Here is a 22,448-nt window from a genome sequence, read left to right as displayed (position 1 = left end):
GCATCTCCCTTTCCTGGCTGGGTCCTTATTTAACCCCATCACTGTACACGCTGGTGACTACAAATCAATGACTTGCTTTATGATGTGTTTGCACAGTCTTTAAATAAAGCACAGAGGAAAAATAACCAAGCTATGCAGTGTGTGCTAGTTGTTAGCTAATAACTTAGAAGATACTAGTAATAACTTCTGGATTTAGCATATGTAAGCTGTATTGCCTATTCATTTTCTAAAAAGGTAATAATAGGCTTTCCTGAGCCCTGCTGGCACTGTATGTATTAATGGGTTAGAGGTGCTGCTGAGCTGTAGTGTCTACAGCCTGCTCAGCAAGGAGCCTCTATGAAAAGTACAGCTGTGGTATGAGGAACTGCATGCAGGCTGCAAGCACTGACTTGGAAACTCGCTGTGAGCTGGGACGCTGCCCTGTGCTGAGCTGGTGGTGCTGAGCTGCAGGCTGTGCCGTGCTCTTGCTCACAGCCCTGTATCACACTGCGTGCTTGGGGTTGGCCTCACAGGAAGCTGAAAGGCACGGTGTCCCTCAGAAACCTTTGCCATCTGCTCTTCCTGTTAAGCACCTTTCCGCATGGGGATTGAAACGCAGGTCCCCAGCATGCATTGCTCTTATCTTTTTGTTCCAGACGAGGCTGCTCATGTGGGCATAGCTGCTATAGAGGTCTGTGTTAAATGTGGAAATGATTAAGGCTCTAAGATAATAGCGTGCCAGCATCTGCATTGTGTTTGGGTGTTAATCCCGACAGCCAGAGAGGAACGTTAAGACCCAAAGCACAGTACAGGAGATCTGCTTTGTTAACAGGTGTATGCTCAGGAAGGAATAATGTGCTTCAACTGGGGAGAAGTACTTGATGCTTAGAAAGGAAGTGATCCTTCAGTAATCAATATGTAACAAAATTCCTCCAGTATCTGTTACTTAGAGAACGTTTCACATGTTTGAAATGAAACTGAGCTGTTGTAAGGCATGTGAAGTATTTTGATGCATAAATCCTTTCTTTCCATTTTCTCTTTCCCCAGGAGGTGGCAAATTCTGTCTACTTGGTTATGGAGGTGAGTGTCTTTTTTTTTTTTTTTTTTTTTAATTTAACATGAGCTAAGCAGATGAGTTTATTACACATATAGGGCTTTCTGCTTAGCATCACATGTGATGCTTTGCTTATCTAATCTGCAGCTGCATACCTCTTAGAACTGGAGCAGTGTGGGGGAAGATAGCAGTCAGTGGGATATTTCATATTGCTGTTGTCAGAAGGTCATGCTGGTACAGCTTTAATCAGTTGGATGCCTTATTTCAAGGGCCAAGTAGGTGTTACTGAGTAGTAAGCACTTCAAAGATGCACTGAAAGAAAACTCTATCCACACAGAACAGCTGCGAAGCTTTTGCTAGTTTGTTTCCCTCTTCAATCTTCACTCTGAGGTCATGTTGACTTTCCTTAATAATATGAAGCATGTTGCGGAGAATTTCAGTTTTCAGCTATGGCTGCTCCTGAATTTTCCTTAGCCAGCTTGCTGGTGCTCTTTCAAGTGATGACCTGTCTGCTCTATTTTGGTTTTGTCTTTCTGTGCATGTACACAGATGTATACACAAGCACACCAAAGCTAATTAATGCTGGTTTATCATTATGCAATGTAGCGTGTAAGGGAAATGTGACACAAAGGGAACCTATTGGAAAAGCTTTTTTCTACCACTTAATGAATACTTATTTTGACGTATATATGATTATTTATCACCTGTGATCCTAGTGAAGTCTCCTGAACTTGAAAGCTTTTGATTTTCTTCATGTTAACTGAGCTTTCTGTTCTCCTTCCAGTACTGCAATGGTGGTGACCTGGCAGACTACCTTCACAGTGAGTAAAACAGCATGGAGCATGTCTGGTGTACTCAGAAGGAAATGCTGACTGAGAATCCATGGCAGTAAAAGCTAGTGTTGTAGTCTTTCCTATGTAGGCCAGTAGTGACTGAAGGATGTGGACTTCTCAGTCAGCAGATACCTGATTTAGTTACAGCAGCCTTAAAGATCAGTCACGTTTTGACACTGCTGGGGACGTGGTTGGCCTCTTTCTTGATCACTGCAAAAAAGCAGTTCATACTGAGGTCTTGCATTTCTGTAGAGTTGGATTAAAACAGGATCCCAAGAGTGTATTCAGTTTTTTCAATATCTTCCTTAGCCACACCTAGGACAGAGCACTTTCCTTATTTCACAGTATACTGAAGGTAGTGTAGCTGGTAGAGTTGTGGGGGTGATGAAATCTTCAAGCTTCAGGATCTCTGAGGTAGTATAGCATGGATATCTGTTACTGCTGTATCAAAGACTCTTTTGGTGAAACTGAAGTGTATCTTTGCCATTAAATTGAACAAAGTGTGCTTTCCATGTTATTCAGTTGTGCTGCAGGGACTGGAGCCTTGCAAGTTATTTTTCAGTGCAGCCCTCTGCAGAGATACTGCATGCTGGTGTGTATGAAAATCAGGTTGTACCTCAGTACAGGTGCAGGTAGGTGTAGTACAGTGTAGGGTGACCTCATGAATTCTTTGAACAGGAGGAGAATAACACATTTAACAAGTTGCTTACACTTCTGCTGGTCTATGGCTCTGCTTTTCTTATTTTAAATTAGCTTTCTTGTTTTTGCATGCTAACTAAAAGATTACTAAATAGGAGGAAATAACTTTAATCTCATTTCTTGTGTGGCTCTGGGTTATAGTTAAACAAAGTTTTGTTCATTGTTAAAATTTAAAGCTATTCAGCTGGATAATCCTTCAGGCTGCTTATTTGAGGTACACGATGCTGGGAAATGGCAGAAATTGAAGGATTAAAAGCTAAATTTACATTTGTCCTACTGCTAGTGTTGATATCCTTACAGTGATTATTTCAGGCTTGATGCTAGTATGTTGCACGCTCTGTTCATGCAGATGTGTTTGTCTGTGGATTGCAAATTTTCAGAAAGTGTTAGTAGTTAAGGCAAATGAAGAAACGTTCTGCTTTTCTTGTGTTTTCTTAGTTTAAGATGTGGATAAGATAGAAGTGATTTATTTATTTTTTTAAATCCGGGTTTAGTGTGCTTTTTTACATAGATGATGGTGTTTTGCATCTGTTGGCTGTTGCTATGCTTTAAAAGCAACATCTTTGGTATATTGTTATGAATACCAAGTGGAAATGGCTTTGTATTTGATACCTTCTTATGTAACATTAGAAGTAAATCTTAATGATGCAGTGCTTTTCAAAGTAGTCAAATTTCAGTGTTGCCCGTATTCTGGTAAAGTTTTAGCTTTTGGTCACATGAAATGAACCTTATTGATGTTAAAGCACTGAGTTGTGCATGCTTGTTGACAAAGCTGTGTACAAGTTAGAACACAGCTTCTAGCTGAACGGTTTCTAAAAACATGGGTTTATAGAAAAACTTCCTTCTCATACTGCTGCTTTTATGTGTACTGTATTTTTTCTTCCTCCACCCAAAAAAGTGAAGCATCCTGTACGATTAGCTGGGCTATTAGCAAAGCTCACTTCCTCATTTATCAAACGAGAGTGCTCAGGAAAATGGTGGCTAGTCTGAGAAAGTGACAATGAATTATATTTGCAAAGTAAAACTGAGTTTTATTCCAATTTGCCTGGGATAAGGTTTGGTCCTTCTATGCCCGAGTTAGTTGGAAAAAGTTACCACTAGCTCTGGGTTGTTCTTGTGTTTTGTTGGTTTTTTTTTTTTTAATTACTTCTGAAGTATTTTATCCCAACAGCTGTGGTTGTCACTGGGAAACTGGAGGCTGTTTAGTTTTATGCTAACTCTTCAACATCTGTATGCCAGTTGCCAGGAAAGAAGAAAGCTGAGCAGGCACAGATATCCAGAAGGAGGTAGACAGTAAAAGTCAGCAGAAACAGAGAGAGTTACTCTCATCACTAAAACAGAAATCTGGGTTTTTCAAATACTAAGGCCTGGATGCTCATCTCAGCTCTTCCATTGTGTGGCTTTCTCCATTCCAGCACCTGGAGAGGAGTTATTCCAAAGATGTGCATTTTTGCAGGCACTCAGGGTGATTTTTGATGATAATTTTCTCCTGAAAGGAAGTTCATCTTGGAAAACTCACATTTATTCCAGAGTATTTCACTGGATGAACACAGGAGCTCATCTTTACTGAGCACTTATTGTGCTGCTTCAGTTATTTTGATAATTGCATGATTGTATTTCAATGCAGCATCTACTTTCCCATTGACTCCTCAGACGTTTTTGCTCATAGCTCCTGCAGCACTTACGCAAGCAGCACATGCAAATCCCCTGGTTCTCATTGAATGAGATGCTTGTAAGCTTCCCAATCCATTCTGCCCTCTAATTACAAGCATTAGGCAATATGGTAATTCTGTGTTGAATCAAAAGGCACTCTAATTCTCCTTGTCTTTATAACTGGACGACGTGCATATGTGCACGTTTTAATGCAGCGCGCACTTGTGTCGGATTAAACTGTCAGCCTCACCTCTTTGGTACAAGCTAAGATTGTAGTGTTCTACTGAGCAGAGCTTCTGTGTTGTTTAATGATTTCTCTTCTGATAGATCTTGTTCAAATGAGATCTTTCACTTGAAGCCATCACGGCTTTAAATGAAAGGTATGTTGTGAGCTTGCAGTGGTGGATCTCTGTAATATATGGTAGAACTGAGAGGCATTTCAGAAGTTGCTGGTTTTGCTGTGTGAGTTCTGTGGCTATAACAGGAGATCAGAGCCAGTTGGTCTAAAATTTCTTTAAATTCTGTGAATTGGTGTTGACACAGGACAGGCTGCTGTAGATAGTTCATAAACATGTATTCCTGACTCGTCTAAAAAGCTGCTTCTTGGAGTTCACATCTCTGGAGAGAACTTTGCATCTGAACAGGATGCTTCTTGATTTGACCGTGAAACATGCCAGGAGCTGTCATCTTCTAGTCTGGAGTAGCTGTGGGCAGTGCTTTGTAAGTGAGGTGTGAGGTCGTCTGTGCTGCCCCTTGCAGGTGGGCAATTAAGAATATCCATGGTGAGACTCAGTCTGCCTCATGGTAGTGCTGTGGCTCGTGCAGGAGGATCCCTCTCAGGAGTCACACCGGCCACGTGCTGGGTGAGCACAGCTGGAGGAGTTGTGGGATGGACCCCCGATAAATCTGCCTGGCCTCTGGGGAGTAAGTGTGACTGCATCAGGCCTCTGTCTGAGATACCTGTGGACCTGTAAGAGAAGTTATTTTTCCTAAATAACTTTTCCAAAATGGAAAATGTCGCATAACCATCAAGTATGCTCTGATGTTACCCCTGGATCAGCTGCCAAGGCCTGTGTGCTACAGCTTGCCTAGCAGTCCCTTGCCAGGTGGAACACGCTGCGTGTCTGCACAGAGCTGCCCACAAACCACCTTTTTAGGTGGTTCCATCCTTCTCCTGTGCCTTGGGAGCTACCAGGCATGCAGGCCTTGTGCTGACCCGCAGTCGATGTTTGTTCTGATCTACTGACCTGCGAAGCAGCCGTTCCCAGGGCAGTAAGCAGAGTGCCTCGTCACTGAAGTGGAGCCCATGAAAATAAACACGGGGATATTATTACTTCTCAGGAGCAGCAAAGTGAGGTTTGTGAAACACTTCTCTGCAAGAATGTGTTGCTGACCACAGGCCTCCATGGGGAAGCTCAGACTGCAGTGCAAGCTCAGTATTTTTCCAGCAGTTTGCTGGTGAGGATGAGAAATAAATTGCCCTCCTTTTTTTTTTTTTTAATTCTTCTTTTTGCAGGGGCAGAAGTGCAAGTTTCCCCATTTGAGGTGCAGTAGACAGTGGGTTGTTTTGTTCTCCATATCTGACTTGAACGAGTGTCCTATATGTTCTCCCTGTGCTAATGGGAGTTGTCTATAGACCAATTTGCAGACCAATGTGTAAATGTTTCTGGCTGTCAGAAATTTTCTGGCTAATGCTGCTTCTCCTGGTTGCTGTAGAACAAGGTGACCTGATGTGGAATTAAATCTGCTAGTCTGAAGAAAATGGGAAAGATGTCTGTAGGAAGAATGTGTCAAAATGAGTTATTGCCAGTACTCTGAAAAATCCAGATGCTGCAAAGTGTGAAGGGACCATGAGTCTGACCCTTCAAGCTTCCACTGTGGTGTTTTGAATCCCTGAGTTGGAAGGAATAGCACTTGTACCTTTTTGCTGAACTCTCCAGAGTCTTCTGTCTCTGACAGTGACAGTTGCATTTATTTCTCTGTCCTTCAGTTGGAGATTGCTGCTGTCATTTTGTAGACTGATGGGCTGAGTATGAGATAAGGACCTTTGTTTTTCTGTGTTGTGATGTCTGTTGATGGAGTGAGGTAAAGGGTATGCCCCTGTGCTCCCGATGTAGCTTACTTTGTTGCTGAGGGCAGCTTCTTAATTTCGCAGCCCTGCCTTGCAGCACTGCAACAAGTCTTGAGACTTCATGCTACCAAGAATCTAGCAGATCTGTGCCCAGTTTTGCTGTGCTGCAGCATGGTGCCCTCTTTGTGCCACAGCAGATGAACTGGAGAACTCTGCAGGCTCAGGACAAGAGCTTAAATGCATCATGTATCGAGAGCACAACAGTTTTGTAGGGTTAAGAACTTTAAACAGAACTTCTCTTTTGGAGAGACTGGTAACTTAAGGCCTTATTTTATTCAGATGAATATTTTTTCCCGATCCTGGCTGAGGGATGATGGCTAGAGTTGTGTTAGTCTCGCAGTCACCACATTATGTAAAAGGGAGGTGATGCCTGGAGGGATGCAGCGTGCTGCTGGAGCTGCAGGTCAGGGCAAAGCTCTAAACAAAGCAGCTTCTCTGCTAGAGGCAAAGCGTACTTAGCCAGGAGTTCATAATTGCCTGCTTAATGTTAAGAACTGCCAAGTTCCACGTTTTGCTTCTTTTCTGGGAGAAAATGAGACAACCTGTCCTTTCCTAGGCCTGAGCTGAGCTGGGCAGAAGTCTCTGGAACTCCTGCTGTTCTGTGTAAGGGTGGTGATTTAACTGTTTCTGAATAGGTTTCCCTGTTGCAGTTGTTAAAGAGCAGGCAATGCTTTTCCCAGAAGATGCAAGTTGGTTTGGTAGACTTGTGTCTAAGCTGCCTCTTGATATCTTTAAAATCTCCTCAGAGAACCTCTCCTTATTGCAGAAGAGTTCTTTTTGGATTCCAGCTGAGTGCCAGTTCATGAGGGAAGAAGGCCCAGTGAGGGGAGAGAAACTCTATATACACGTGCTCTCCTGTCACATGTATGAGTCCAGGGCTGGCTGATAGCTATAGTGACATTTCAGCTCTGCTTGTGCCTCTTTCCAGAACAGTGAGCTTTGGGAGTGGTGGGAGTCTTTCTGTTCTAAACACTGTTTAACTTATCTGTGTCCCTTGCTGTTTTCCCATGTGCATATTTCAAAAGCTAGATTTTTAATTTCCTGTGTTGTGTTAAAGCTGCTTGCAACCTTATGTGTGTTTTCATAAGGATTCCTCCCTTCTAGCAGATGAAGTAGAGCAGCATTTTGAAGTTCCTGCCAGTTTGTTTTAAGGTCTTACTGGAGAGCAGCTGGAAAAACACTAATGAAGTCCCAAGTTATTTTCAGGGACCTTCTACAAAAGAAATTACTCTAAGTGGAATGGTGCTTTCTTTAAGCCTGACTTGCTTGGTGACTGATAAGGAAGCAGGCTGGTAGCACTGCTGGTCCTGTGGTTTGTTCAGCAGGCTGTTCCTGGCTTTGGCAAGAGTTTCATACCTGTGACTCTTAGAGTAACAAGAGCTTAAGTCACTTCAGTTTGATCAGAAGGTCCAGCTGAATATTATTTTAATTTCTTTAATGTTTCTTAGTTCTCACACCATGTTTTTTAGGAAGCCTGCAGCTTGGGAGAGTGAAGTTCAGTTCTTCCATATTTGCAGAATTTGATTATTTTTTAGTTATGTTTACAAATTGGCAGGGGCCAATTGCTAGGGGTACTTTCATTAGAATTAAGGATATTCCAAATACACTGGATTTGCATTGGAATTATGGTTTGTTCTAGTGGGTGGTGATGCATGAGGGTTAGGCCTAGGCTTGGATTTGTATCCCAACGCTACAGATACCTGGTAGCCTTAATTCTTCCTACAGGCACAAATTCCAATCCTGCCTGTGTTTCCAGGTTTAAACAAAACTTTCCTCGAAGCTGTAACCCTAGGTGTCTGGTCGCTGTTGACCATAGCTCAAAGGCCTTCCAGTCATCAGGCTGCAGGCTCTGCCTGGCTGGAAGCTTCAAGCTAGCTGGCAGCTCTTGCTGAGGGAAGCCCTAAACCTCATCAAATGTCATTTTTGGGCCCAGCTCATGAGCCAGCTTCAGCATCGGTTGCTGACCTGAGTTCACCGTAACCGTTAGACTCTCAAGGCTGAAAACAGCCTTGGCCACTGAATAAACTAGGAATGCAAAAAGTCTCTTTTAATGTCTGCTTTAATAATTTAGAAATAGCGTGTGGAGAAAAAAAACCTTATGTGGAAGGAAAGAATGCCAAATTGTGGTTAATGGCTATAGAGTATCAATCCTCTGGGCCCTTCGGAGAACTACCATTGTAATTCTTTCATCTGTGATTATTTTTTCCTTCTCTGTAGCTATGCGGACACTTAGTGAAGACACCATCAGGCTCTTTCTCCAGCAGATAGCAGGTGCAATGAAAATGCTGCACAGCAAAGGCATCATCCATCGGGATCTGAAACCACAGAATATCCTCCTCTCCTACGCTGGAGGCAGGAAATCAAATCCCAACAACATTCGCATAAAGATTGGTAAGACCCTGTTACAAGTGTCACCCGAACACCTCTCAAGGGAGTTTGGTTACAGATATGTGGCAAGCCTCAATTTCTTTTGGGAAATGTCTAGGAGGAAAAAAGGAATTTCTACGCTTTTTAATATGTCCTAATGTTTTATTACTTCCTCACTTAGTTTCTCTGCCAGAAATAGCCAAGCTCAGGTAACTTCAGCAAGCCTCCAGTCAGCAGAGCTTTCTGCTCTGTCAGGACACAGATTAATGCAAAATAAATTGAGTGAGTCTTGCTCTGTTTCCAAGCTGAACAGTACCTCCCTTTGTAAAAACAGATACCAACCTGCCCTAATAGGTTTGTAATCTCCAGGCTTACCAAGAAAAGAGCAGCTGCAGTGATTTATGTATGTCTTTTATTAGAGCTGAGGGTAAATGCTGGTGTCTCTAAGGCCTAAAACTCACTGCTCTTCTGGCTGGTTTCACAGCACAAAGGAAGTCAGGCGCATCTCAAAGTCTGAATTAGAGCCAGGTTTCTCAGCTATGTCTTGAAGAAATTCACTTTCTGCATATTTGTTAAGGAAGATGGCAAGTAGCATAGCTGGTCCTGTAGTAGGAACAAATGCTCTAGAAACTCCACTTATCCTTTGTAGGCCTCAGAAACAAGTGCTGGCTAATATTGCCCACAGATATGTGGAAATCTGTCAGGTCATAGTATTGTTCACAGACTGAAGCTAACACTGATTAAATACAACTATTTCTTGCCCGAATCCTGCAGTGTGCAGCAAGGGCTCTCATTTAGTGGAGAAATAGTGTTCAGTGGAAAAGTTTTTTAAAATCTGCTGCCAATTTGGCTATGGCTGATTGATTTTTGTGAAGTGCAGAATTATCTGGGAGATGGAAGTGACTGGGAATTGTAGACACAGGAGGGCTGCATTGCTGCTCTTCAGCCTTCTTCCTACTTCCCCGAGAAACAAGTGGTCCAGGGAATAGCTAGCCATTCCAGTCAGTGACAGGTGACAGTGTAAACAGCTGTGTCCGATATCTCCTGGCTTGAAATATCTAGTAACCTTGAGAGAACCTCTTAATATCATATGATCAGATGCTGAGTAACCTGTAGATGTAATTCATATTTTATTCCTAGCCCCTGGCTTTTCCATCTGCCAGGTGAACTAATGGTTCAGCTTTCTCCCCTCTGAAGGAACAGACTAAAACTGTTTTTTCAGGAGGGCAGTTCAAGAAATGTTGATGGGGGCAAGCAGTGGTTTCTCTTGGATGCTTGTTATACTTTTCAATGGAGGGTAACTTTCAGTTCTGCAAATTGAAAGCTGAGACAGCAGCAGGTGAATTGGCTAGTGTGAACTGGCACACCATCTCTGAAGTCAAGAAAATTTTAGCAGCTGACATTCTGGAATGCAGGCCAGTAGATACAGAAAAGTTACTGCTGATTTCTGGAAATGGTTGAGAATTTATTCTTCTGAATACTTTAAGCAGCTCGGTCTTTCTTTTTCTTGTGTCTGTATTGTGCAAATGAGTGTTACTGCTCAGGGAGAGGTATCTGTTCTGTGGTTCAGGTGGGGTACTTTACCTGCTGTGAGAACTCACAGGAGCTATGGGAATCAACAGCAAAGGTACAGGCTCTCTGGAACTGCTGTGTCTGATCTTGATCCACCTCTGTTTCTTTTTGTAGCTGACTTTGGATTTGCCCGTTACCTGCAGAATAATATGATGGCAGCAACTTTATGTGGTTCACCAATGTACATGGTAAGTGTGCTTGCTTACAAGTTTTTCTGTATTGCTTTTGCTTTGTCTCCCCAGAAACAAAACTTCATTTTTCATTAGTTTTCCCACCTCTGAAAGTGGATTTTTATTTACTTGTCTAAAAAAAACTCCAAAAACCAAAAAACAAACAAACAAACATCTGTTAGGCAGGGATACTTCTGAGTTCTAGCTGCTGGTAGCGCCTGACAACAGATGCCTGTGTTGTTGTCTAACTTTCAGGTGAGCTGTTCATAAGTAAAACTAAACAAAGCAGAACATTCATTTCTCTGCTCCCAAAAACTGCGTCTCCCAGGGATGAGCAGAGCCTCTCTGCTGAAGGCACTGGGCAATGAAATGTAATTCCTCTGCTACAAGCGAAGCAATGAGTGAGGGCCAGGATGATATTTCACACATCTGGCTGTATTTCAAGTGTTGCTTCCTTGTTGAAGAACCTCAGTAAATCATTGCTTCAGTAGGCCTTTTGGAGGCTGTGGTTCCACAAGCCCACTGTCACTCTTAGTCTTGCAGTTGTTTTTGAGAAAGCTAGAATGCTGAGGAATGAGGAAGGTCCCAGTGTAACAGTAGTTTTGTAAAATTCCAGCTGATCTTTGCTCTTCAGTCTTGCGAAATCTTCTCAGTCCTATGAACGTATTTAGACACAGATATTGCCTTATTGCCTTTCTTGCTAACTTACAGCAAAGTATGTTTTGTACTCAGGGAATTGATGTAAATGGAGCCTATCTGCTTCTGTTTGCAGTGTGTTTCACTTGCTCTCTCTCACTGCTCTAACCACCCTGTGCACACTGACTCTTCCACCAAACCAACTACTTCAAGGGTGGCTCCTTAGGTTGAGAAACAGATGAGTTTAAAAAACGAAGTGCTCCCTTCCTCTTCCTTTGCATGTTTTAGTCTAGAACCTGGATATGAGGAGGTGATCTGTTGTTTCTGTTCATGGAAGCAGTCAGGACCTCAATGTTGCATAAAGTCTGTGAAATTAAAAATGATAAAGCCAGGCTAGAAATAAAAATGTCAAAGCCAGCCATGTGATAGTTCTGGTGGCTGTGGGTGCCTGAGCTCAAAGTAGAGAGCTGTAATAGATCAGTTTAGGCTAAAGTCCTTAGAAGTGTTCTGGGGACCATAGGCACGTTGTCATGCTTTTAAGTCTGAACCCTTTAGGCAAAGAGTTAGGCTGGACTGTGCTGCGCTGCACAGAGGGAGTGTGTTTGGTAGTCTGTTCCACAGCACAAACTTGAGCAAAACAGACTTCCTCCCTTTCTCTTTCTTTGAAGTCTGATGTTTATTTGAACTATGCTATATGTGAAGATGATGTCATTTTTTTTCTCCTAGGAGAGTTTCCTGAAATGTCTATTTTTAGTAATACTTCTTTCTGAGTCTCCTGTGAAAGTAAATCAAAATGTCTGGCTTTTAAGGCCTGGAAGAAATTACCAATGACCTCTTGCTTGCTATTTTTTATTTTTAATTTCAAGACCTCTGGACAGGGAATCTCAGAATGCTTTGTGTTGTTGTTCTCTGATAGATAGGTTTGAGGGAAGGTCAGTAGGGAGGATGAAACTGAAATTTAGGGGATATTTGAAGCCTGTCTTTATTGCTATTGTGGATTGTGTGCATTAGCTGGGAACATCTGCAGGAAGGCAAGCCCTCGTTCCCTCCTAGCCCATTGCTGCTCTTTTCATTTTGCTTCTTTACAAAGAAGGGCATGATAACCACAGCAAGCTTTGTGGCTGAATGCTGATATGATCCATGTCACGTGAGGCTTGAAACCCTCATCTGCGGTTCTTGTCCTCTGGCTTTGCTTGGTGTCATCCCTTGTTGACAGGAGCTTGTCTGTCCCTAACTTTCTCACTGCCACTTTTTTCTGTTACGTGTGGCCTTTGCTCCTAACGTTGATAGAAAATTGATCCTGTTCCATGCTGGCAATGCTACGATGAAATCTGTTGTTACAAATGTGTGGGATTAGCAAGCCTGTCCTTCTGCCCCTCTTGCATTGCTGCTGCTCCCCGTGCATGCTGTGTGCTGAACCTACAGCTTCTAGAACCGTGTCCAGCTTCTGGAGCAGGCCTGGGAGAGAGCAGCCGAGGACACAGTGTGGGGTTGGAAAGCAGAGTCTGAGGCACAGTGGGGCTTACGCTGCTGGACTGCAGCACGCAGATTTGGCTTTGAAACCAAACTGTGGCCTTGGCAGCAAGCTCTGGAGCATAATTAATACGCTGCCATCTTGGACTAAATAAGGAAAATACAAGTGATGCTGATCAGGATAGAAGTTAAAGTCTGCCTGTGCAATGTGAGCCTTTGCTTTTCTCAGTCACTTACCTGCTGTTTGCTTTGCTTCAGAATATCTGTGTGGTTTCAAAGAAATTTCTGAGTGCAGTTGGTTCAGCAGAAAATGGTATGCTTGGGGTGGGACAGAACTGTGTTTTTCCAAAAGAGGTGTAACAGCATAAGGGTTTTTAAAGCATACTGGTGACTTCTGCTCCTTTTCTTGCACCTGCCAAAAATATCTGCATCCTTTGTAAAAGACAAATTTGTGTTCTCTCCCTAAAAAGGCACCAGAAGTCATTATGTCTCAACACTACGATGCCAAAGCTGACCTGTGGAGTATTGGAACCATCATTTATCAGTGTCTGACAGGAAAGGCTCCTTTTCAGGTGAGTTGCTTAGATCTAAGGTTTCTGGATTTTTTTTTTTTTTTTTTTTTTTTTTTTTTCCAAATTCACTATTACTATTTTCTAAATCCACTTCCTCTGAAGTATCTGTAATCTATATTGTCACGTGGAACCAGCTTTGCCCTTGTCTGTCAGTCCAGCAATGTGGTATTTTATATATTTTAATGCTGGAGGTGATACCAGAAGATGAGACCCCTTTCTTTTTCTGAGCTGTATGTCAATGAGATGTGTTTCATGGTTATAAATCCTTGAGCAAGGTTATCTCCTTAGGAAAGCTATCATGGACCAGCTAAAGCAGTGGTATTTCCAGGCACACACTTGCTTTATTTTTTCCTTAAATGAAGTTTGTATTTATGATGCTATGCTCAATGTATACCCAACAGAATTACAAGCACCAATTATGAAAGGACAATTGCAAGTTAATATTAAGGATGATTTGGTGGTAATGTGTAGCAGCTGAAGTAACTTTTGTTTTTAGAGCAGCTGATTAGGTTCTTAGCTAAAGTATCTTCTGTCATCTCACAGTAATCCTTTCCAACCTGAAATGTTTAAGTTGATCAAGTCCAAACCCCTTCAAACACAGTGCAGTCTGGTAAAACTCCACCCTGTAATTTATGCCACAAGGGCTGGCTGAGTTAGAAAACATCAGTTTTGAAAAACATCCTCTGATTTTTAAATCCCCAATTGATGGAGAATTTACTTCAATCTTACACAAGTTTAGGATTACTTCACATACCTTTAATCTCATGTATAGCTGGAGTTAATCTAAACTGTGTGTTTGTCTTGTTCCCAGTCATTAGTGTGACAGAGTACATTGCATGTTACTTAGTTTTTCTTCCATGCCCAGTGAGATCTGCACACTCTTCCTTACAACCACTTAAAGCACTGTGCTTGTCAGGTGTTTTCCTTGCTGGCTTATAGCACAGCAGAGGGATGCTCAGGTTGTTGATGCTTCTTTACTTATTCGATGTTTGAGTTCTGCAGAGCTCATCTGTCTAATCCATGGAAAAACAGGAAACCACAGATTTGCATACTGATGTCAGTTCCAGTTCATGGCAGTGCTTTGGCTTCAGATCAGTTAGGGCAAATGTGATCTGTGGCCTTTTTTCCCCTCATGTTCTGTCTTCTCTTCATCCTGTTTTGTTGTTTGTTTGGTTTTTTTTCCCCCAAAGGTGAGGAGGAGTGGAATCTATGCTCATGTAGTAGGCCAAACTTTATGTGCTACAGGATTTTCTGAGCTATAGTTCCACACCTCTTGACAATTTCATATGAGACCTTGAATGTTTATATAGTTATATCACCAGGAGGGAAAAAGTGAATTCACTGTCTGTTGTAGGCAACAGTGTACAAATACAGAAATAAACTGAGGGTATGTTTTGATTTTTATCTCAGAGCAAAGAACTTTTTTCCCCCCTCGGAGTAATTTCTTCCCTGTTACTATGTGCCTCTTCCATTCCAGTGTCTTACATTCTACCCACCAGCTTAGTCTCTATTTAGCACAAGGCTTCATTTCCTTTGCATGTTTCCTTTTTATAAACATCCCTACTAAGTAGATGGAAACTCCTGAATGGCTCCCATTTGCTGGCTGCATCCACTCGTTGTTGCTGTTGGTGTCTTTGAGTGGAGAAAATGACTGTTGGGATGAAAGAAAATATTTGTGCATTAAGGAGAAAAAAAAAAAGGGGGGGGGGGTATAGAGAAAGCAAGCTTTGACCCTGTGTGCACTGGGGAGCCTTGCACCAATTAAGTCTTGTCTCTTGGAGCCTTTCAGTCTCTGAAGGCCTGTGATGTTGTGCTCCTTCAGGTGGTGTTAGCTTGCACCTGTGTGACTTCCACAGGTGTTTTTTCACTTAAGTTTTTCCACTGAAAGTATCTCATACAACCTTGGGGCATCTGATTTCTTTGAAAAGAGTTAGGTAGCCTTTGTTATTTGTCATTGAAGCACGTCACAGAAATGTTCTTCTGAAAATGTTTGCTCTTAGAGTGAAGGCTTCTCACAGAAAATAAAATTAAATACCAGTCAGCTTCATTCAGCTCTCCAGCCAAGGTTTTAGATGGGAAGATGGGCAATGGACTGCTGTTATTCTGACCATGAGTCCTCAGGCTCACACAGAGGTGAGGCAGTCCTGCAATGCCTGCGTCCCTTTGAGCCATGACACTCTCTGGCTTTGCACTGGGCAATGAAGGGGTACTTCAGTCCCTGCTCATTGCTTTGCTCAGTGTTTGCCTGACCCAATGACTTCTTTCTCTCCCATATGCATTTGGCATCTGTTGGGCTGGGGGGGGTCATTTATTTCTCTGTTTTGATTTACTTTTTTCCCCATGCCCTTTTCTTTTTTTGGGGTCTGTGTTTTGAAACAAAATGCTAGCCTCATTTGTTACTGCAGTAGCAGCTGTGGATTTGTTTGATTAGGGAGAAAGAAAATCTTAGCCCAGATGGTTCTCTGTGTACCCTCTATTTGTTTTGATTGTGTCACAAACTGCCTTCTCTAGGCTGCAAGTTTCAGGTGAATGAAGCCTGGCCAGGGCAGATGTGGGAAATCTAGTTAAAGGTTAACAAGTTTTATTTCTTTGTTGGCATGACTGTTTTGTAAGAATTTGCTGATAGGCAGGCTGTTGTTTTCAGGCTTTTAAGAGGAGAGGCAAGGATGGTTGATAAAGTAGTGGACCTGTGGCCAGAGTTATTGGAGAGACCCCAAAGCTGGTGCTTTGATGGGGGGGGCACATCTAGAAATGGATGGAGAGATAATAGGCTTGCTTTGCATGGTGCCACCAGCAAACCTGGTTGTGCAGGGCAGCCAGCAACTGGATTTCTCATGGTAACCTCTTGAGGTTAAATCCTCACAATGCATTCCCTTCCAGACTGTCCAGGACAGCAACTCACCTCTGGTAGCTGAGATTCCCATGGGAATGAAATGTGCTGCATTTGGGCTCTCTAGCTGTTTATGAGCCAATTGGACAACTTCATGGGTATGCAAACCCAAAGGACTCCGGTGTTATCTGTAGCATGGAGTTAGTGTCTAAAAATAAATGGGCTTTGGGGGACTGGGTTAGATGGAGAAAAGTCCAAACATGTATGGAAAGACTGAGGCAGCTGTCAGTCTAGAAAGTGCTTGTAAATCTAGACAGAGATGTGTGTATGAGAGTGTGTGTCTGTGGATGTGATTTATAGTTGTCTCAAAGTTCTAATTTTAACTGCAGCGGGGTCACTCAAGGCAACTTCCCAAAGCCATTCCTGTTCCTTCCCTGCATGCAGACAAGAAAGAAGCTGCAAATGCTCAGTGTGAACAGTTGGTAGGATGGCCTGTGAAGCTGTCATAAGGAGCTTTTTGTATTAAACATGCCCATAAACAAAACAGCGAGTCTGCCACAGTGATGGGATTAATAGGATTTATAATCCCTATAAACAGATTTGCTGAGCACTGTATTCATGTGGAATTGTTAATTTGCCTTGCCTAATAAGTGGTCTGCACTTGCATCTCTTCATTCCTGTCACCCAGGACAGGAGTTGAACAGTGCATTTCCAGATCTTGCTGCCATCCTGAGAAATGCCTTGAGAGTGTAGCAGCTTTCTCTTGGGCTTAGAGATGAAAAGATTGGGCTGTCAGGTTCTGCTAAGGACCAGGAGACCTGGTTGTCTGCTGCTGGAGCTCTTGCACGAATCTCCTCACTGCTGTATGGCTGCAGTGTGCTGTTGATGCATGAAGAGAGCCGAGGAGCAGGGAAGGGAGAGAGAGAGAGTGTGCACAAGTTGCTGGTCTGGCAGCTCTGAAGGAGTTAATTTGTGTGCTTACGTTCTTATCCCAGCTAGCTGGTAGATGAAAAATTAATTTCTAAGCCTGACGTACCAAGTCTGCTGCTTTGTTTCTGAGTCAATTCAATTGGCGTAAGTACTAGGATTATATATCACTTAAAACAACTGCTGTGTCGTAAAATGGGCCTTGAAGAAAACTGGGGGAGGAGGACTTCATTCCCAGAATTTGAACTTCTGGTTTATTGCCAGGCGGGCTGCTCTTCTGTTCCCAGAGCTTCTCTCTGTGTCTGTAGGCAGACGTGTTCCTCACTGAGGTTAAAAAGTGGTGGTAGGCTGCTATGCCAAAACTTGGCACAGTGATAAACTTGTTGCTGTGGTCAGTGAGGCACGGGCTTTTTGCCTTGTATTTGTTCTCGTGGGAGCTGAGAGAAAAGCCTCCATGGGCAGCTAAGGAAAAAGGATATAGCTATCTATATCTATAACTTTTTTTTCCTGCTGCTTGTGCTTTCAGGATCCCCTGGATGCTTGCCACTTAACTGGAGCAGATACCATTACGTATGCTATGAAATGTTGACTAGACAGTGCTGTTCACTGAGGGTGTGAATGTCTCTGGTCCTTTTCTGACTGAGCTCTGTGCTTTTGCATCCAGCTTCCCCCCAAGCACAACAAATCCAGTGCTGAGTGCTTCTGAAAGCACCACTGCTTGTTGGGTGCAATTTATTTGCAGGCAGCCAGCACCAAGTGGGATTTGGCCAGGTTCTGCTGAATGCCTGTGTTGGCTAAACATATTTCCACTGCTGCTCAGGACAAAGGAGCAGAGTGGCAAGACTGAATTTGTCTGACTGTCTTATATATATAGAAAGGACAGACAAAACCAGACCAGTGCAGCTGCTCCAGAGAAACGTGAGAGGAGGAGAAAGGGCAAGAGTTGGCCTGCTGCTGTGTCTCTTACGTGTGGGGAAAACAAAGCTGAATTACCCATTCTGTACCATTCTGTACCCATACCTGGTTTCTGACAGGTGGGTGCTGTCCTACAGGTAGCAGCTGGCTCTGTGTACCTTGAATGGTCCAGTTGTTAAGTGCATACAGGGATTTCCTAATGTTCTGGTTAGATAGGGTGTATCTCTATAGATTAGTATCTCTCTAGATAAGTCCTTAATGCCTAGAACTGTCACTTCAATTCCTTCCTCTAGCATCTTGTGTGAAGAGGGGGATCTTTATTGAGGATGTTGTTTCTAAGCACTGGTGTGGTGGAAACCTCCTCTATTGAGAGGAGGTTTCTTAATGGTTTTGTGTATGTGCTGTTTTTAATATACCCCATCTTCATTGCCAGGAAAATTTCTGACAAAACAGTGTTTGAAATAGATCAGAGCTTCATTGTATTTGTGAAACAATTGAGTTGTTGCAACAGGAAACTAACAGAGAAAACAGCCAAGGCTTGTGCCTCTCTCATGTGAGCAGACTCTTGGCTTCCCTGCAGCAGAGCAGAGCTCTGTTCCTTCTTGTTCATTGTCTGTCAGGCGTATTTTTCATTCTGCAGAGTGCTGTGGCTGAGCCATTTGGTGCAGTGTGCACACTTGCCTTGTTGAAGTTTGCCAAATATTAGGAATCTAATTAAAGTGCGAGATCTGCAAGGGGTGAGGTGTAAAATGGAGTTTTACCAAATCAAATTGAATGGCAGTGACTGGAAATGCTGGCAGAGATCGGCATCTGCATAACAGCATGCTTTGCCAAACTCAATTCATTTGAATGGTTTCCCAAGAATGTATTTTGCACCTCCTGTTTGAGTCCCTGCTGTGTCTGTGAACGACGGAGGATGGATTATTACAGAAGGAACTAGGAAGGCTTGATTTCCTTCTCATAGGAATCCAGTAGCTCTGTTTGTGCAAGGATCTGGGTGGGTGAGTGTGTAAACAGCAACGCCTGTTTTGGTCCAGTTGACAGAAAAGTTAGTAGGTTTGGTTTGCTAACACTAAGCAAGAAGTGTTGCTCTAATCAGTGTTACAGCAGTCTGTTGGTATTAGCAGCTCCCTCTGGTTTCTTTCAGAGTTTTGTACTGTGCTTTCTCAGTAGTTCTTAACTTCATGTTCATCTTCAGCCAGAGGGAACAGGTGATGTTGAAACAGCATCTTGTGGCTGCTTTTCCAGCCGTGCTGTGTTAGTGGTATTGTGATGGCCATCTGTGGGTTTACTTGTCTGATTTGCCATTTTAAGCATCTTAATTGACCTTAGATGCTTCCAATTTTGAAATGGCAGTAGGTGGAAGGCTTGAGGGTTTTTGGAGCACACAATGCCAGGAGAGCTGCCTGATGCCTCCTGGTTCACGCTTTCCTAAACATTCTGCTGTACCAGTAATTGCTCGCACATGAATCTTTCTAATCTTCCTTCCCTATTTATATATTTACCTTGTCTGTGTCATCCCAGCCTACTCTCTCTTTAATAAGGAGACTTTGCTTAAGCAGAAAAGCTGAAGACATTGGGGTTAGCTTCCTAGCCTGTATTTATTCATTGTGTAAAACAAACGGAGGAATGACGTTAGGAGATCTTTGTCTGCATTTCTGTACTGGAAATGTTATTTTTAACCTCAGTTGTGCCAAGCCTTTTTTTTTTTTTTAATCTCCTCTCTCAGAATTTGGGAGCTTGTCCACATCTCCAGTAATTATTACATTAATGCACAAGTAGGACCTGTAACTTGAGACCTTCTAGCTTCCTGGATTTAAAGTAGAAAACTGATTCTGCTGCTGTTTCCTTATGTTCCTGATTTCTTCAGGTTCCTTGTCCATCAACAGACTCTGCCCCTTTTCTAAATACCCTGCAGCAGTAATCCATGCTGGCAGCAGGAGCTGCCATTTGTCATCTGGGACTCCTCACGTTCAGTTGTTTAGCCTCCTAAGTGAGACTATTAGCTCAGCTCTGACCTGAGCGCTGGAGCCCACTGAAATGAAGCTCAGCCCTCAGAAAGGGGGAGCAGGGCAGAACCAGGTCAGGGACAGAAAGGCAGGAGGCTGAAATGCTGTATTTTCACTCTGGATCAGCGCTGGCTTTTTAGACTAAAGCAAGCTGCAGCTTCTGATTGTGTCTGTGAGGGTTTGAAAAGTGCCTCTCTGCTCTTCAGAGTAACTGTGAAATAGAAATGCTGATCCTCTTCCTTTATTGTAAGCTGTTTCACATACTGGTTTTATTTTTCCTCTACAGGCCAGTAGCCCCCAGGATCTTCGTCTCTTCTATGAGAAAAACAAGATGCTGATGCCGAAGTAAGCATTTCCCAGTGTTGCTGTCTGTATGCACTTGTTTACTCTGTCTTTACACCTATCCCTGTGTGCTCCCAGCTTGTCACTTGAGAGATGACTGAAAAATATTTGGCAACTTGCCTTGCCCCATTCTTTAAACCAATGGTGATATGGCCCGTGAGAAAGAACACTGCATTTCCATAATTGGTGTTCTCTCTTTCTATAGATAATGCTACCCTCCTTTATTGCAAAAAAAATAAAAATAAAAATCAGGATTTTAATGATGTCAGGAACCAGGCAATGGTCCTTCCTGGTGTATGGCTTCCCTGAGGCTAAGAACAGCCTTTTATTAAGAATAAAATAAAAATCATGGCAATTCTTGAATCATGTAAACAGCCAAACTGCAGTCTCTCTCCTGTAACCTGCTGTACCTGACTGTGTAGATCACATTGCTGTTTCTCACGTGTCAGGACAGCAACTGCTTGTGTCCATTCTGCTAATAGGAGGAAATATTATAACCTCTGTGGAAATGGACACTGCTGCAGTCTCCGTTGGTCATACAGGGAAGATAGCTCTTTTCATCCCAGGGGTGTGTGTTACCTAGTGATGTGCTAGCACATCAGTGCTCTGATTTGTCAGTATATTTTGATTTTGTTGCTGTGGTCTGTACTTTTGATCTACGTTCTTAAAGCCAAGCATCATGCACGCTTTGGAAATCTCAGCCTAGTAGAGGAAAAGGACTGAAGTTCCAGATTACATATCCAAATATTGGAAGGCATTTTTGCCCAGAAAGTTAGCTTCTGTTTGGCAGAGCAGCTAATGCAGCCACATGTGCAGGAAGTTCCTTGAGTTGCTTTGTATGGGTTTTTCCTTATCAGTTCAGACAGGTCCAAGTGATGGGGGAAAAAGCTGTAAAGAAGCCAGAGTGATTAGCAATGGCTTCTGCTAAGCGTTTAGTTCTCCTGTAAGTACTTCATATTTTGATCTGTGGCAAAGAGGCAAATTTTGATCAGGACTAAAGTTGGTTTAGATCTAAAATTCTTTTAGATTGAATCTGAGTGTGTGATCGAGTGAAACAATTCAGAGCAAAACCACTGACACATAGTTGGAGCCACATAGTCTGTGTAAACAGAAAGCAGACCTTCTGTTTCCCGTACACAGTGTAAAACGTGGCTGCTCACCTTTGAGGTAGTGACTCAAAAAAAATCACTGCAATTAATAAGCTCCCTGCCTCTGATCACACTGCCCTGCTGCATGGCTAATGTGTGCTATAGGAGACAGCCATGGGGAGAAACAAAACCCTTCTGTAAGAGGACTGCATGTCTGTTCTCATAGGGATTGGTCGTTTTTTTTGTTGTGAGTTCTCTATGGACACTCTGTGTTTACTATTTTCACTCAACTCTACTTTTGAACTCTCAAATTTCACAGTATTTAAATCCAAACCCATTATTTTTTTTTTCCACTGTAGAAGTTGGATCCAAAGTGGCCTTTGTTAATGCTTTCTGAACTTTGTAAGTTTTAACGTGAGCTGCAATCTGTGCTATTTCCTGAGCAAACACGAATGAACTGCCCCCACCAGCCCTGCCAGTACAGGATGGGACATGAAACGACTCAGGACTTCATTCTCAGATAGCAGCAGTGCCAGTGTTTGGTTTTGTTCTCCTTGGGGCTAGGCATGCTGGCAGCCACCTCCCCAGCATCACCATGGAAGATGGTGTGTTTTGGCTTGGGAATGGGGTGGGGAAGAACAGCTGATTAAATCCTCACCAGCAGCCTCTACCTCCCAAGCCGATGCTGTTGCTGACAGGTGAAATGCCATTCTGAGGTGGGGAGCCCGTGGCAGTAGGAACAAGCCCAAAGGCCTCACAATTTTAATAGCACTGATCTAAATAATTAACATTCATTGCCCTGATTTGCATGGCAAAGTATATCTAGATCACGGAAGGAAAGTGGCAGTTTTGTTGCTTAGGTTTCTAAGCTTGATGGTTTAGAGGTGAAAGATGGAGGAGGCAAACACTGTAAATCTGCCATCTCGTCAGTCTGTTCTAGCATCTGAGGTCTACTACTTGACCTGCCTGTTTCTTGGCTTTAAAATCATACAAAAGCTAAAGTCATTGCTGGGAAACAGGCTCATTTTGGATGAGTGCTTTGTGTTTTGAATAAATAAATGATGATGATAACACTGGAGGACTGCAGATATCCGACACTAATGTATTTTTCAGGAGACTGATAGCTGTGGTATCCTGGGTATCCTGAGAAGTAGACTCGGTGTGCTTCTAAGGCATGTGCTTTTTGACAAGGGGTTGT

At 42.9% G+C, this 22,448-nt stretch overlaps 1 protein-coding gene across 1 annotated transcript in view; it reads left to right on the top strand.

The window, feature by feature from the left end:
* The window catches only part of ULK1 (unc-51 like autophagy activating kinase 1), a gene marked incomplete at its 3' end in the record, with an annotated part of 69,523 nt that overhangs the window by 11,524 nt on the left and 35,551 nt on the right, over nt 1-22,448 (top strand). Inside the window, exons 4-9 of the mRNA XM_079543853.1 lie at nt 1,027-1,059; nt 1,818-1,854; nt 8,567-8,740; nt 10,403-10,476; nt 13,038-13,139; nt 20,107-20,165. Of these exons, the coding sequence (XP_079399979.1) occupies nt 1,027-1,059; nt 1,818-1,854; nt 8,567-8,740; nt 10,403-10,476; nt 13,038-13,139; nt 20,107-20,165 (479 nt within the window). The remainder of the gene's footprint in view (nt 1-1,026; nt 1,060-1,817; nt 1,855-8,566; nt 8,741-10,402; nt 10,477-13,037; nt 13,140-20,106; nt 20,166-22,448) is intronic.

Source organism: Tetrao urogallus (assembly GCF_951394365.1).
Source record: "Tetrao urogallus genome assembly, chromosome: 17".
In the NCBI taxonomy this organism is placed as follows: Eukaryota; Metazoa; Chordata; class Aves; order Galliformes; family Phasianidae; genus Tetrao; species Tetrao urogallus.
Note: the sequence above shows the minus strand (reverse complement) of the source record. Positions and strands in the feature narration are given on the sequence as shown.